General features: G+C 36.3%; 1 protein-coding gene across 6 annotated transcripts in view; it reads right to left on the bottom strand.

Moving 5' to 3' along the window:
• Window positions 1-17,679, bottom strand: part of LOC102697252 (KH domain-containing RNA-binding protein QKI) — a 130,390-nt gene that overhangs the window by 80,731 nt on the left and 31,980 nt on the right. For all 6 annotated transcript variants that reach the window (XR_001480334.2, XM_015362941.2, XM_015362940.2 and 3 more), the window contains exon 2: window positions 15,477-15,619. Coding sequence is in view for 5 of the 6 variants with exons in the window: in XM_015362941.2 (XP_015218427.2) it covers window positions 15,477-15,619 (143 nt within the window). In the remaining variant the exon portion in view is untranslated. The remainder of the gene's footprint in view (window positions 1-15,476; window positions 15,620-17,679) is intronic.

The following is a 17,679-nucleotide window of genomic DNA, read 5'->3' as shown; positions in this document are numbered from 1 at the left end:
AATTGATTCTGAAAAGAAAAAAGATGACTCTTTTATCTTGTCATTCTTTCCATTTCTCTTTTTAATTTATAGTGATCAAGCTTTATCTGATTGAATTAAATTGTCTTGGCTTTAGAAGCTGAAGTAACAGTGATGGAATCCAATATCTCTTCTACAAATCAAAACAAAAGGCGACAGCAACTGATAAAAAACTGTATAAAAAGTATTTTGGATAAGGTAAACTTAGTTTAATAATTTTTAGGCATTTTTATTGTGCTGCCACAACAGATTAAAGATAATACATGTAAACAAAGCAGACAAATCATTTTTGAAGAACAGTTTCCACAAGAAGAATTGTTCAATACAAGCATGGGAATAAAACTATTCTGCTATGAGGATATATGATTCAGTGACATACAGGATGAAGAAACTTTATAACCCATGCAAGGGAGAGAGATATCAGAATTTGACTAGTTTTGATTTTTTAGTGATTCAACTCTGTTAACTAACAGTTATTTTATATGCATATCGTTCATTATAGTTAAATAATTCTCTAATTGTGAAATACTTTAATTTCACAGGTAGCTTGCTAGAGATTTTACAACATGTTAAATGAGAGATACTGTATAACAAAGACAGCCTCTCTTTAGCTTAAAGTAACAATACAACAACATCCTACTAATAAACTATGAAAGCTGAGTAACTCTGCCCTTTTTAGGTCTGCTTCTAGGTGGAATGATAGACTGATGAAATTTTTCATATAATTTTCTATCCAAACCAAACAGCTCCTGTTGTGCAAGAATTCAGGACTGTGTGCAGTTAATTATTACTACAAGGAAGGGAATGCATTCCTGTAGATTTCAACACATAACACGACTGAAATCAACAACATGAAAATGAACCTCAACAACTTTCTGCGACTATGTGCAAAGGCCTTACAAAGCCACCTTTTGTTTTAGTACAGCTGCATAATACCCGACAGGATAATCCTAAAATGCAAAGGCGGATATTTAATGAGCTGTTTCATTTTGACTAACTGTGCAGTGGTTGAGCTTGGAAAAATAAAATTAGTTCCAACGCCTACAGCCATCCTCTCCTCCTCACAGTTACATGGAGCCCCACATGTGGACAAGTGGCATCCTTGTGCTGCTGCTCTCTTCATTACAGAGACAGAGCCCCCAGCTGCTTCCTACTGAAAACTGGAGACTCTCTGCAAAAAATATCAACTTTTCCAAAATCTCATTTCAGCTAAGGGATTCTAACTTCCATAACATCAATGGTGTAAGCCGTCATTTGAACACCACTGGGTGCACAGATCTTCGCGTTGTAGGGCAGGGGGCTATTTAAACTCATTTCTGAATAACTTCCTTATAAATTAATATTTAAATTAGCTCCTATCAGCATCTGTGTACTAAAACTACTAGGTTTTCTTACCTACACAGCGAAGAATATTGCTGATTCCACTTTCAGTACAAAGAAAATTACACGGCTCTCGACCAGTCATCACATGCTTTTTCTGAAAAACGTTAATGAAATTAACTGTCCTAAGCCACCCGATTACAGAACAGTAGAGAAACCTGCGTCTCGACCATAACGATCCGACAACGACTCAGATGAGGATGGGACCAGTCAGTTCCCACTCAGAGCTGTGTTTAGAGACACTGATGCTTGGCTCAATCAACCAGACCAGAGACAAACCATTTAGCACGGCATCAATGCTAGGTGAAGATTCACCCAGTGTCTTGTCATTCCTCAGTTTAGCATACTGTGACAATAACAATTCTACTCAGGAACTGAGAAATGTTTGGGTCACTTAAAAATAGTAAAATGCCCTTTATATCAAGAGAGAAAAAATCCCTTGCAGAAGATGTTACTGCTCTCAATCAGATATTTCAGCAGCATTTCCAAATCAGAAATTGGCTTTACATAGTTCTGGTGTGGATATACTTTTCAAAGCCTGCTGTAATATATCTAAGCTTCAAAGGCACTGCTCAAGATTAAGACTACATGTGTTGTGGAAATACTGATAGAGGAAATGACAGACCCAAAAATCATCTGTAATATTAACATATCACTCAAATGCTGGGAAATTTGATTTTGCTTCTGTCGAAGGACAAACAAGTTCCAGTGCAATTCTGTTTTATGAATTGGAAAAAATAAAGCCATAGTACTATCTGAATTCAGCATATGTACACACATATATTGAACACAAAACCAGTCTTATCTTGATATCAGAAATCTACATGTGTACGGTATATTTACTTGATCACATTCATACCAGAATGAATATATTAAAACATCTGAACAGAAAACACATTAATAATTAATACATTTAATGAATAGCAAAAGACAATAAAAGGCATAATATACTGTGAATAAATATAATATTGGAGAGTGTTGTTTTTTATAAAGCTCGCGACTTGACAGAAAAAAGGTACTACTGAATTTTACTACAAAAACTAAAATTTAAAAATATAAACTGCAAGTCATAAAACTCTTGACAAAATATATATTTCTCTAGGTCTGAAAAAGCATCATAGCACCTTTTTAGTTATTTAAACTGATTAAAGGTTTACTGCAAGGTCTAACAGTGTTAAAATAAGGAGAGATAATATGCTATGTATCTCATTAATCAAAAGCTGGACTGGCTAACCTGGATGTAATCAAGATTTCACCCTCTAGAAAGCATGTGATGTGAGTGAGCTTCAGCTGAAATTGGATTGTTTCCTTTTTACACACAGAACACATACTTGTTTTAGCAATTTGTCATCTGTCCATAAATCATTTGTCACCTGGCAGAGTTGAAAAGGGCACATTTGGCTGCATGAACATTATTAATAGAAAAAGCTCAACCCTTGTACCTCAATATTGTAAAAGCACTTTAAAACTGGAGAAAGGGAGTGTGAACATGCTGGGTATCTTAAAATAGCTTAAAAAACCTAGCAGGGATAAAATTATTTAATTTGAGCCCAGAATTCTACAGTTGCAGAGCTGCAAATTACCAGATCCCCTGAAAACTGCTTGTCTTTATATAAGTAAAATATGTAACAGACAATCATGATTTCTACTATAACAATGTTTTCAGTTCTTGTAATTTTATTCAGTTCTTGTAATGAAATTATAGTACAGTAAAACCTATAGTCTGTTAATAGCAAGTAAATGACAATCATGAGTAAATTAAGTCTCTAACACCTTTCAAACTAAGTCTGCTCACAAATAGTGTCACTAGTAGACAGACTATCATACCAACGTAAGAAAAGTTACAATCGCGAGGGGCCCTTCAATCCATCTAATCTAACTACAATTTGGTAGTAGTTAACTGATCCAAGAGTCTCTTCCAAATGTTTCCTGAAAGAAGCCAGGATAACAGCTTCATAAACATGGCTGGGTATCTTATTCCATAATCCCACAACCCTAAGGGTGAAGAACTGCCTCCTCCACTTCCATGTAGTTTCCACTTGTGTCCTCTGGTTCATGTTTCACTGTTCATTCTGAAAAAGTCCTCCGGGCTGACATTGTAAATGCCCTTGAGGATTCTAAAAAAAACTTGTATTAAGCCCCCTTGCAATCTTCTCTGATCAAGACTGAAAAGGCTCAGTTCCCTCAGCCTGCTGTGTCTGGTATTCCCTTAAGCCCTGGAATGTATCTGGTTGCCCTTCTCTGGACTAATTTCAGAAAAGCTATATATTTTCTATGATGTAGTGACCATAAATTAAACAATATTATAAAAGAGACCTGACTAGTGCATTACACCATTTTAACAATGTTCCTTGGTTTCAATTACATACTTTTAACTATTTATCCTAACTATTTATTTGGTTTTAATTGCTTCCCCACTTCGTCTAGAAAGTGTTAACATAAAAACCTAAATATTTTTCATAAGTAACCTCTTCTGACTCTGTGTTTCTACATTAAACAATCTGCCAGGTATTTTACCAGTCTTAAAAGTTATCAAAATCTTTTTACATTTCATTTGCTGCTTCTACGTTGTTTGCCAGTACTTCACATTTCAGCAATAATGCACGGTTTAATCGGAACTCAAACCTCAACAACAGGTCTAGGGATTTTTTTGTTCTTTCTGTCCTGTTTTTTAGTCCATAGTGAAAGTTCACACAATTTGGCTAAAAACTGAAGACTAGAATTATAAGTAGTTTAAAACTACAATTTTGTTGCACGACTGGCAAAATTAAAATAGGGCAAAATCAACTTGGCCTTCTTTTTTCATGCTCACTATTCCAATGTCAGGCTGCTCTGTGAGTGTGGCTGCATTAAGGACAGGAATACGCATTGTCTTTTGGATCCTGGCCCTTGTCCTTCCAAAAACATTTGACCTTATCTGTCACGGGGCGAAATGATAAGCCCACCAGCTGTTTTTTTTTATTCAGAGTCACAATGCATTCTCTTCCTTTTTAAGGCCACTGCCCCCCATCATCAAACAGCAGGGCTTAAGCAGTTGCTAGAACAGTATAAAGCTCACACAAGTATATTTAGCCCTGATCTCATTTATTCCTATCTCTGTGTGTGTACGCCTCATGTGTCCTGTCTGCTGCAGCCTGTCAACATTCCTCAACATGTTGACAACGCTATTAGTTAGAGCTGAAACTAAAAGGCACAAGAACACACACACAGACAGACACTTAGACAAAGCTTTACCCCAGACCACATCAAGAAAAGCTTTTTTTTCTTCATAAATGAAAGTCTAGCAATAACTTATTATTTATGTAACTAAGTACGCAATGACTTTAATATGAAAAACCTTGACATCAAAATTAATTTCCTGATTTACAGAGCAAAAACAAACAGGTAGTTTTTTTTTACTTGTTTAAAGTAACAGAAAATGGCGTGCAAGTTATTTTTCCAAAGTAACCAGTAAACTGCCACTTCCACTTCTTTTTCATATTTATCTTAGACATTTATTAGAACTTGTACAGTTTCTTTCAAATATATTTGAGAGGCTTTTCTATTATTTGGAATTTAGAAATCTTTGAAGATAAATATAGGCACTGAGAGGCCATATCATTCCAGATCCTGCCTGAACTCATAATTGAATCATGTATTATTAAAGCAAAAGAAAGAATCTTTCTCTAGCTCATGACCAGTACAGTATATCTAAAGGACTTTATGTTCTTATGTGAATATTTCTGGTTATTAGAAAAAGGACACTGACACTCCTACAAACAATTAGAGAAAACAGACATTTTTATTTTTTCAATTTTGCACATTAAATAAAGTTAAGACAGTATTTTTTTCTTTTCTAGTTATATATGATGCAAATGGTATAGGTTTAATTTGGAAAATCATGCCCAGGACTTGGTACCAGAACATTCGAGTTTTCAGAAAAATGCTAAAAAAATATTCTACAAAAAAAACATTCATGCAAAATCATTCATTGCCTCTGGAAAGTTGGCACATGAAGTTCTAGTATTATATTTCTACATTATTTGAGATGTGAGATCAGTTTCTCTCATAATTCTTCTTCTAAGTTAATTGCTGTCCTAGTTGACATGTACAGTATATGACAAATACATACAGATGCCAGAGATACAAATTACAAGCACTCATTCATTGAAGAAACATACAGTGATGTCAAAGCAAGAATTTGTTTTTTACTTTTTCTTCACTAACAGTCCAGATTTCATATTCTGTTACAGAGATACAGTGGTAATTGCTGATAAAACTAAGGGAAAAAATGAAAAGACAGGAAAACAGATTGAAAAAGAATCTTCTAGAATTTATGCACAGAAGAAAACAGTCTGTTTTAGTTCTCTAAAGTGTCTTGAAAATCAATAGAGAATGTATAAACCATTTGCACACCACGCAATTCCTAATATCAGGTTGAAAAGCAATCATACTATTTATCCGATCTGCACAATAGATCTTAAATATATTTTTCATCATCTGCAATAAAACACAGACCAAATCTAATTATGGTCGTTTAAAATGTAAGCGCGGTGGACTTTAAATTATTCAGAATGATCTTATTATGAAGATAAATGAGCAAGTACTGGTAATAGGCAAATTAATTATTTCACGGATTTTAATAACACACAGTCCTAATTCCATCTCAGGATGCCTTTGGTTTTCATTATCATGGAAGACAAAAGACTGGGATATGAGAACAAAGCCCAGCTAACACATTTAATGAGAATAACCACATTTAGAAACAGGTCCTGCATATAAAGCCAACAGCACCCATTACAGGGAAATTAAAGTATTTTTTATGTTTTTATTTGGTTGATGTGTGATAGCAATGGCACCACTGCCTCCAGGGGTCTGAACACCCATTACCTTTTTTTTGTAATTAGGGCTTTAGGCATTAAAACAATCCCATTCTGATATACAAGACATTTAATATTTGAATACTGCATTAAAGATCTTTAAAGGTCTGTATGAATAGTTAGTTGCTTTCAGTTTTCAATAATTACAACAGAGTGACTGGAATGGACTGATTGCATCACAACATTATATCATAGCAATGCTGCTTCAGCATTCAGCATTGGTATAATTAAGGATCATTAAGCTTCTTCGGCACAGGAATGATCCACAGCTCCTAGCTTCTGCTTCATACTATTTTTTAGTTTTTTTAATGTAAATGTACTATTGTAAAATACTGTATATCATCATCATAGGTAGCAGCTCTCATGTATCTGCCAAAATACCTCTTAGAACAAGCATGACTATCATGCATTTCCCATATCTAACCAAGGTCACTTCACTCTTATGCTGATTACATAGGGAAATGAAAAAAAATTAATCACAGCCAGCTGCTTTGTCTACTGCAACCAATTTCTAAGTTAATATCGTTTGCATTTCATTACAAATTCATTCTCTGTTGATTTATCATGCCAGTTCTGCAGCTTCATTCAATTAAAACAATGTCACAACACTTGGAGAGGAAATCATTTCAAACAGCCTGAGCTAAGGCCAAAGGAAAGAAATCACAACATTCATTAACCCCTGAGCTCAGGCACAGACCTTCACCACAGCATGGCAAATCAGAGCCTGACAAGGGGCATGTTCATTTGGAATTCAAGGTGGCTAGGCTTTCACATTTGTCAGTCAACCAGAAAATCTTTTCTTCCACTTATTACAAATCTTATTATTGCAATTATATATATAATTAAAGATAACATTATTACCGAAAGTACCATCTGCTTTTTTAGTTGTTCTTCTATCATGCTTTGGAGAGGAGCTTTGGGGATTTTTTTCTGCATTATTTTAGTGATAGTCTCTTTATTTTCTTTTTTATAAAGGGCAGGAATTAAACATTGCTGGAAATTATGCTTCTTAAATAAATCCCACCTTTGTTAGCGAGAACAAAATATGCTTATACGGTATGTGGATCAGTATTGTGAATTAATTGTTTGCAAAAGTGAAGAAGCTCCTCGTGGGTCTGGTGCAGTGCAAGAAGGCACCACAAAGGTATTATTTTATACTTGCGCAAGGTCATGTCAACCCTGACATGCGGACACCATGCCATGCAAGTCTCAGTTACTGTGGCAAACTGTGCCAGCTTTCTCTCCTGCAGATCATCCTGCCAACCACATGGACAAGGACTGAGACTGCAACACATATTTCACCTCCATTCAACTTTTAAAATATTTTTACCTTCAGAAAATCAAATCAAAGCAAAGTTTATAGTGTGAACTATCACTGCAGTTCTTCAGTATTAAGTAAACAGTTTTCCCTGTAATTGCCGATATGAAACAGCTCTCTTTTGAAATATACCCTTATTTGCAAAAATTGTTACACCTATGCTTCATTCATGTTTATACCTAAAAGACTATTTTATGAAATACAATCAACCCAATTAGACAATACTGACAGAACTTAAACAGACTCATGAGTGTGTCTGACCATATAATACAATACCAAACTAGTCTACATATACCGCAGCACTTAAATGCATCCAATTTAATATTTTAAAATGTAGAGGTTATGAGCAGGGAGCTGTGTCAGCATCAGAGCCACAGAACAACAACTAGAGGGTAATTCCAAGAGTAAAAAAATAGAGTAAAAATAGTAAATATAAAGTAAGAAAAAAAACAATGGATGCACCATGAAGACTTGTTCATATGTAGGAAAACATGAAACATGAAAACATGAAAACCCTTCATAAGACCATATACAGTAACGTGGTTCAGCTGGCTCCAGTCACAATACTGAACTCTGTTCAAGCAGAATATTTTTAAACCTTTTCTAGATTGTTAATGGTTTTGTTTTATAGTTACTTCAGAGCTTCTCTCAGAATCTTCAGATTTCTTTACATCTTAAAACCAGAGCACTGCCTAAGGCTGATATAAAATGCATCCAAAATATACAGTATAAGCAGTCATGATTACTAGCTAAGAAATTAACAAGTACTTAATCTGAAACAAAACTTTTATGAACAGCTGTAATCACTCTTTACTCTCTTTATCAAACCTATGCAAACTGAAAACTTGAATTTTTTTTATACTTTAAATAAAAGTGACAAATGAAATTTTAAATCATGCCAAATTTTAAACATAAAATAGTTTTGTTATTGGGCGCTTAAAGTTGTAAAGTTAATCTACTACGTCAAACTACAATAAGATGGCATATTGTAAACGGATATAACTAATTTATGCATAAAGAAATCCTTTCTATTAGGCAATATTGTACTAATTTTTCCCTTTACTGTTATTCCCCTCCAGACAAGAGGCTCATTAAACTGGAACAGGGGTAGCAGGCTACCAAAGGCCACACAGAGTGTACAAGCGGATAGAACAAATTAATTCCATTTATGCAGTGTTCTGCCCTAGAAATGCATAAAACACAAGACAGTTTATTGAGAAACCTCCCACGCCAAAAGTAATCCCTGAGTTCATCACCAAGTTAGATTAATTAGCGCTTTTTAAGCAAACAGTCCAGAATACAAGCAAAAGCTGTTTATCGCTCATGGCCTTTCCAACCCCGATCCTACTTCTCCTTCCCCAAATCCTCGAGAGGCAACAGAGCTTTGGATGAGATAATTGCGGAGCTCTTAGAATTTACTGAAAGAGCCGCAAAAGAGCTTTAAGAGCCCATAGTTTAGCATTAATCAGTACTAACAGGCCTCTTGCAATTATCAAATTGACTAGCTAATCGGGATCCTGAAGGAAGCTATTGGCAATACATTCTCTGAATTTCCTTCAGTATTGTGATTTAAATCCCTCCCCCACACACCAAAAAAAGCAATAACAACAAAAAATAACAATATAATATTCTGTTATCTGGAAATACTTTGTTACGAAATGTAACATGTTCACACTGCAGGATTGAAGAAAACAATGTACTTCCAGGACTTGAAAATACTCCCTGATCTACTAATTCTGATGCCTTATTTTATAACGGTCTTGAGAAAATGAGGTTCAGACTCTGAGAAGGTTTAAAATGTCTGAGGAAGCCGTTCTTTAAGAAGAACCTCCCAGGAATTGTACAGCATTTAAATTCCCTCTTTACTGTGAAATATGTCATGCTCAGATGATGGGACAAAAGAGTTGCATTCACAACTAAGAGTGAAGAAGTCAAGTGAAATAGAACTGGAGTCTTGTGACATACTGTAAATGGACATATAATCCTCCTCAACCTTTTCGTAGACAGTAAAGCAACCTTCCCAATTCTAAAAGAAATTACAGACTATAAAAATTGTCATCTGCCATGAAGGCCATGTAATAACACAGCACAGTAGAGCCTTAAAAGGTATATAAAAAGTAATTTAATGTTGCTAATAAATACTGTACTTCTTTAATCCAAAATATTATACAATCCAGAAAACATTTTGGGTTGCTTGCAGAAATATGTTCAAGTCCTTACTGCGGTTTGAAAACCTTCTGAAATACAAAAATGTAATCTACACTAACAGATTCAGCTATCCTCACATCATTCCCTTAAATATTTCTAGATTTCTCTTAAGCCTTTGTTTTTGTCTGTTACTGGAGAAAACCCCAAAATGATTAAAAATTACAATTACAACAAAACCCCTGGGGTAAAACGCACACCATCTGGGCTTAAAAAACATCCCTTACAGAACTGGACAAGCCTCTGTTTGTAGCTTAATGCTTTTGACAGTAAGTGAAGTTCAGTGGAATTGGCCTGTCAATTAGTTCATTGTGGCACTCATATCTTCAGATTTTATCTTATTAGGACAAAGATCCTGGTACGTTACAAAATACAAACACAAATATATTGGGAAAAGAGCAAAATGTGTTCCATACTTGATGGAATTCAATCTGGGCTCTATTCCTTGCGTTGCTTTTGACATTCGTAATATTCGCATGATCTGACAAGGAGGCACAGACTCTATGCCAACGACCTCCATCCCTCTCAGCTACCATTTGTCACTGCCATGCCACAGGCTGGGGTTAGTGAAGGTTTGCATCCGACTCTTATCAGTGCTTCGTATAACTGGGGTTTCCGCATTGCTGCTAATGCACATAACTGTAGCAGCCGCCCTGCAGCAAGCTCACCTGCAAGTCCTCTAGAACAATGCTCTGTAGCACACCCTATCCATGAGTGCTGAGTGCTAACTGCTCATGATGAATTCACTTCGCAATGCAAAACAAAATCATTTTTGGATGAATAATTCTTACCCCCCCCCATCCATTCAGCTTGATATTTTGTTTCCAAGTATAGTTCATTGGATAAACTGAGGGAGGTGTTCTCTGCACGGTCCTATTTATGAGCTTCTGAATTCTTTGCATCTATTTCTGGATTAATTTCTGCCTTTACTTTTTATGCAGATTTAAGATGAACTCTCACATTCATTAAAGAACAATGGCTGGCTATGCTGTATAATATATTCTAGTCTTTTTTAATATTATATACTGTCGAAGATTTATACTCGCCTACAATATAAAGAGGATGTTGTGCACAATTGTTGCTTATATTCTGCATTCAGCTTTCTATGTATTACTGCTGCAATCCAATAAAAGAGTAAATAATGTACTGTTCTCAGTGTTATTGCAGATACATAGTGTGAAAGGCAAATGTTCTCATGCACTTGAAAAGACAGAAGTGTACTCTGTACAATTCCAAGTGTACTCTGTACATGATCAATGTGAAAGAGAAACAATCTGAGGACATTTCCCCTGGAAGGTGCCGAGTATACTTGGCAAGTACACTGTACTCAGTACATTTGCAAGTGCACCCAATGCGAAAAAGCCCTCAGTGTAACCTGTTATTTTTACTTCTTGCTACGCTGTTTTTTTCTGCTGAAGAAATGCTTGTGATGATGATTAATTTGAAAAGGAGCCCCAGGGAGGGGAATGAGACTCATGGCTATGCATGTCAAGTGAAAATTTAGAATATTAAAGGGAAATAACATCTTTCAAAACTAAAATAGTCACCAGTTTTCCTTGCTGTACACACAATGTTTCAGTTACAAAACAATTACTGGGCTCTGAGTGGCTTCAACCAGTGAAAGCACTCACTCTGACCAGGTGGAAAGCAACAGCTCAGATGTTGATGGTTTGAGTCTGGGTGGCCTCATGAGTTGACAGTAGATGAAAATGCCCAAGCAGAAGCTCACAACTACCTGGGAACCATCAATGTTGGGTGACCAGGACAATTCCAGGATTTGTTCCAGTTCGCCATGCAACAGCAACTCCCGAGACCTGTCCAGAGCTTGCAAACCGGTCATTGTATCAGGGACAGAGGCAAAACTCCTCCAATTACTAGCAACTCTCCTATGAGGTGCCACAGAGCTCACAACATTCCGCCAGTATTAATGATATCCAGAGTCCAAACTTATTCAAGTGCTACTCACAACTGCAACTGGATTTTAAGCAGATATGTCTAGCTGCCTGATACCGTGTACAATAACAGTGGTAGCTAAAATTGTCGTCTAATGAATGAATCCATCTTCATTAAGTGCTGTCTGAAATGGAATTAAGCTCCAAACTCCTAATGAGTTTGCTTGCAAATGCACTGAAAAACTAGCATGAATCCACAGCTGACACACGTTTCAGATAAACTGGAGATCAATCCTAACAAAAGGGTTACCCAAGAGTTTTCACCTAATTTGTCTTAATATCAAACCAGATTGTATAACAAATACTGTACATCTCTACTAGATACAATTATATTTTCACTAGATATCCTGAAAAATAAGAAAATTATGATATTCTAAAATAAAAAATAAACATACCCACCATGTGATATAATGGTATTTGGCAAATAAAAGAATTGTGAAGATAGTAAATTGTTTAATTAACAAGAATATTTTACAGGAAATCTTATTAAAATTTGATGTGCTGTGGTAATAGTACTAGTGAGGCCTGTAAACACTACTTCATTCACAGTCTTACACAAGCAAAGTTGTCTGCATTACACAGAACTACATCCCTGCAAAGAGTACAGAGATAAAGATAAGATGTATAAGAAATTATATATAAATAAACATAATGATAAAGATATGAATTTCTGCAAAGACAACAATCTTGTAAGCCACTATTACACAGAATACTATTCACAAGACAACACAATAACGCATCTAAGCATTTCTTAGATTCAAAGTTCTTTTATTCCAACTATTTAAATATTATAGTAAATCCTGTTTAACAGAATAATGTGGGTCTATTATTGTTGAATGTTCATTAAATCATTGTTTTTTCAGCTCCAAAACACAGTATTATATAAGAAACATAAATAAACAGAAAACATACAGTATGGACAATCTACTGTATCTACAGTGTATTATCTGTATCATAATATACTGTACTGTAACAACTACAATCAATATAGTCAGAGTCTACTGTTCATGTGCCATTTTACCATAAATCAAGCTTTTTATATCATGTATTATAAATATACAGAATAAACAGCATTAAAGCAAACATCGCCTCAAGCGATGGGGGATGCCAATACATGTGTTGGTGAACTTCTACCGCTGCACTATCGAGAGCGTCCTCACCACCGGGATCACCGTGTGGTATGGCAACACCTCTTCGCGAGAAAGAAAGGCACTGCAGAGAATGGTCAATATGGCCCAGAAGATCATCGGCTGCGGTCTCACCGAGATTAAACAGCTCTATGAGGACCGCTGCCGTGGTAGAATTCTGGCCATCACAGAGGACAGTCACCACCCAGGGCATGAGCTCCTCACCCCACTGCCCTCAGGCAAGAGATATAAGGGCATACGGACACTTACCACTAGATTCTTCAATAGCTTCTATCCACAAGCAGTGAGACTGGCGAACACATTTAGCCATCCCCCTCGGACCACACCTACACCATCACCATCTACCTCATTGTAATTTATTAATTGTACGTCTCCAGTCATTGTTTACACGTCTGTATTGTTTACATTCAAACTGTCTGCATGTTTACTTGCACATTGTCTATTGTTTGTTTGTACATTGTCTTGATGCACTGTTTGCACTTTGTTTTGTTTTTTACACTTGTTTTATAATCGAGAGACTTTCTGTAAGTAAGAATTCCATTGTACCAGTACCGGTTCCATATGGCAATAAAGTTCAAGTTCAAGTTCATAACGCTAATCATATGTAATTTGCCTACCCCTATAGCAAGTGCTCTATACTTTGTCCATCATGGAGGCAAAGTCCAGTGTTTCTGATTTTAAAGACAAACTTCCCCATAGCAGATTCTGTCCATTAAATCCGAAGCCTGCTGGGGCGGAAATTCCGTTAAACCAAGGGTAGAACGTAATCAGAAAACAACTGTCACCAAGAGCGCTTAGTATCCTAACTGCCATGCTGAAAAAGGGACCTAAATGAACTCTTTATCCTAGGGTAGTGGGCATAAAATAAAGTCTGAGTTTTTTACATTTTTTATTCAGAAAAAAAAACTTCCAAGACAATGACGGCAAGCCGAAATGAATATAAAGCTCATTCAAACCCCTGAGGAGTTTGCAATAAGCTCATGGTATAAAAAAAGTCTTGTACTATACAAAATGTTTAATGACTTCAGCTCCTCAAGTGAACCCACTCCTTTTTGCATCACAAATGAGAAAGGGAGAAACTCTCCACCTTCAAGCCCGTCTCCTTCCCACAGCGACTGTCTCTCCAGTACTACTCAGTACCGCCCTGCTGCTGATTCTGGGGCACTGCGTTTTGTTAAAACAACTTGCTACCTGTTCGTAATTTAACTATGGATTAAGACTGCTTTCTCTCCTGGAGTAAGACATTTCCTTTAAGCTTGGAGTTTGTTTCCATATTCTTCTTTCAAGTCTCAAATTTGATTCAAATCAAATTTAAAAGTCTTACTGTTAGCGATGAATAACATATGTTTGGATCTGTAAAACACTTATTTTCCAAATAGGGAATTATTTTTTTAATCAGTAACCAATACAATTTATGACTGTGTAAAAGCTGTAAACGCCAATTAAAAGGGATCCACAACGCTGCAGCTGTTTAATGTATTTTAAAAATGACAACTGTCTTTCTGTTCTGCAGAAATAAAGGGTCACTGGTGTAAAATATATGTTGTGTTGTGTATTCCATTTAATTTGTGAGGGTCTAAAAGATTTTTCCGTCTTACATGACGTTCATCTCACCCATTACATGAAGAAATCCTCCCTCGCCATGTCTTTGGAACCTCTTGCAAAGCACAAGTGGCTAATCCTAATCAATGTTTACGTCCTTGTGAAATGTCTTGATTAGTGCTGCTTTCAGAGGAGCAATAGCAATGGAATGAGTTAATTGGGATCAATCTGCTCTGAGCTCACTTTGCTCCCCTGGGTAAAAGGGCTTAAGTAAAGATGTGCCAGGGCTGATTATTAAAGAGATTAAAGAAGCAGGCAGACACTCCTAAAGACACTTCAACAATGACAAATGCATGTATCTATAATGCTGCCTATAAAATATATTTTGGGAAATGCTCTTCTCTAACATTAGTCTTGCTATTTGGGCTGGCAAAGGGTTCTCCAAAGGTATACACTCAGAAGTATAAGGAAGCTCTTGATTCTGAATTATCCTCCTTATTATTCTGTACTTCATGTCTTAATAGAACAACTGCCTTCTTGAGCCGCTAACCTGAGGTTAACAATTTTTATGTAAATTAAAAAAGGGAGCCCATTTTGAACTGATAAAACAACTCTTCCTGAAGTTTTGCAATGAATACACTGCTCTTGCACTTACGCACACGCCTGTGGGGTCTAGGTGTATCCAAAGATCAAAGACCAACAGGCAGTTTGCAGAAACATTAGAAATAAATGAGCTCACAAAGGCCTCTTTTTTCAAAAAGGGAATAAAGCAGTGTAGCAGCCATGGGAACGTTAAAGCAGTCTTTCTTCCTTTGTGGGACATGTGACAAATTGTATTTACTTTGACAGCTAATTAAAGATGATGTCAGAATGGAACCGCTCCAAGCCACTTTTGATTTAGTGATGCACAGGTTCATGCAAAAGTTTAAGTTAAGCTACTTAAAAAAAAAATTAAAATTAAAAATTAATAAATTGAGGCTTCTGTAGCGATCAACTACCATCTTATTAGGAAATGTTTTTAAGAAAGAGGGTATTCTGCGAGGAAAATACTTACATCAGGATATTCTTTTACAGGCACATAAAGTTTTTCTTGCAATTGAACAATAGGCCCCACAGCATCAGGTAGTTCTGAGCTCTTCTTCTCTGTGCTGCCGTTTAATGTGTCATTGTACATGTCCTTTCGTACTCTGCTGATTTCTGAAAAAGAAGAGAAAAAAACTCAATATTACCAACTTGCATAATATAAAATGTGATACGTTTCCTATCGGACACAAAAAAAATCAATAAAAGGAATCTGAGGATACTTATTTCTTGACTTATCATTGTGAATATAAAAAACAATAAAATGTGATCCCACATTTAACATATGTACATAACCACATCCCAGAGCAACATTAAAAGTCAGAGGCGATCATGTCGAAGCCAAGCAAAGGTTCCTTCACTTAATATTTGGCAATTAAATTAATTTGGTTAGAACTCAGTAAATTCCTCAAGCAACAGACTTGTCAAATAGTTAAGGGGTTTGGCACAATTTTACAAACTGCAGGGTTTCTTTGCAATGCTTATGGTATAAGCTCAGTTTGCATCCTGAGGACAAGACAATAACCTACTCTGTTGCCTTTATCTTGACGAAAACATTCTTCAAAAAACACAAATAACTCAGCTATAATCCTGAAATTACAATGCCTTCATTGTACTCCAAAAAGGCACCACTGACGTTTCTTTTTCCCCCCTGTGCAGGCAAACATACAATCAAAGACAGACACTTCCATTTATCGAAGCGAGATTAGTTTCTCTTGCTTAGCCGAATGCATTCCACAACATGCATTCCCCTTATTATCTCGTTCTCTCAAGCGTCCTGGTGCTGCCTCCAGCTAGGAGCATCCAGGACAAGCCAGGCAGAATGATGGATCAGCCGTCACCACTGGAAAACATAGGAATTCACCTTGCAGCCACCACACACAGCTGAGGAGGCTCCTTTCTCCACAGCTGAGCACCCTACTGCTCTCTGCTCTATGCACAGGATAGATGTTGGCAAAAGAACTCTGTGCAGATAAATAATGGATTTCATTGTTATTTACATTAGGTTTTGCTGCCTAACTAAATAAATTGTAATACATTATTTCACCTTCTAACCTTAACAACTGTGGTACCTGAGAGGCATTCTAAGCTTAGCTGAATGATAGATGAAGCAGTTTGCTCAAGTGCTAGGAGCTTATTCTACTAGTTAGATATCCAGCTGTGAGGTAAGTCAAGGGCACAAAGTCAATGAACAGGTGTTACATCTGCTTTTGTATGTCATGTCCAGACGAACTGGCACTGGGGCACGAGATTTCTCCATTCAGATACAAGGCTACAAGTCATGATCGCCGACAGCAGTCTGACAAGATTCCCAGAGGGGCTTATGAGATAACATTCCTTCAAACTCACTGTATACAACTGAATGGCTTCCTAAATGGTATAACATGCATGGCCCATAAAAGGTTAAGTGCTCCCCATAAACTTTTCACAGGAATTCAGCACATTTATTTATATGAAAACTATAACCTCAACATAACCTCAATAGAAGAGATTTTGAACTTCTAGGTGTGTCAAAGATTTTCCACTAGCTGCACTAAAGCAGTTCCTAACAGAACAACATTAAAGTGTATGATAAAGCCCATGCAATATTTACCAGCATCTATTTCACCTGACCTTAAACACACTGCATTTTTTATGCGGCTCTCCACTGCCCATAGGTCACACCAGGAAACTGAAAAACTGGAGAGTAATAATAACTATAATCACATGTGATCTAATCTTTGATTTAACAGAAGAGTAATAACTTCCATTTCTTAAATCAACTGCATTCCTCCCCTGAGGAGGAACGAGACTGCTTTAATAAGGTGGGAATGATAATTAAAACCATCAACTTAGTTAATATTTCATAAAAGACTTTAAATATCCAAGTCCCCAGCTACACTGCACTGTATAATGCTATTACTTAAAAAATGAATTCTCCACAGCAATTCACAGGGGCAAACATTGGGGAGGTAAATGGTTTAATTACAGTGAAGTTGAACTACAGGAGACACCCTGGCTCGCAGTCTACGGTTCAATAGGACGGACTAATTACTTCAGACATAAGATCCTATATGAAATACTGTAAACAGTGTGAGTTTACAACATGTGTGAATAAATATGGACTAGTACATGTGGGTTTTCATTAACAGTAATACGATTAGTTCACAAGTCTCTTTTTATTAAATCATGATTTA

This window comes from Lepisosteus oculatus, chromosome 17 (assembly GCF_040954835.1).
Source record: "Lepisosteus oculatus isolate fLepOcu1 chromosome 17, fLepOcu1.hap2, whole genome shotgun sequence".
Taxonomy (NCBI): domain Eukaryota; kingdom Metazoa; phylum Chordata; class Actinopteri; order Semionotiformes; family Lepisosteidae; genus Lepisosteus; species Lepisosteus oculatus.
This window is presented reverse-complemented; position numbering and strand designations above follow the sequence as displayed.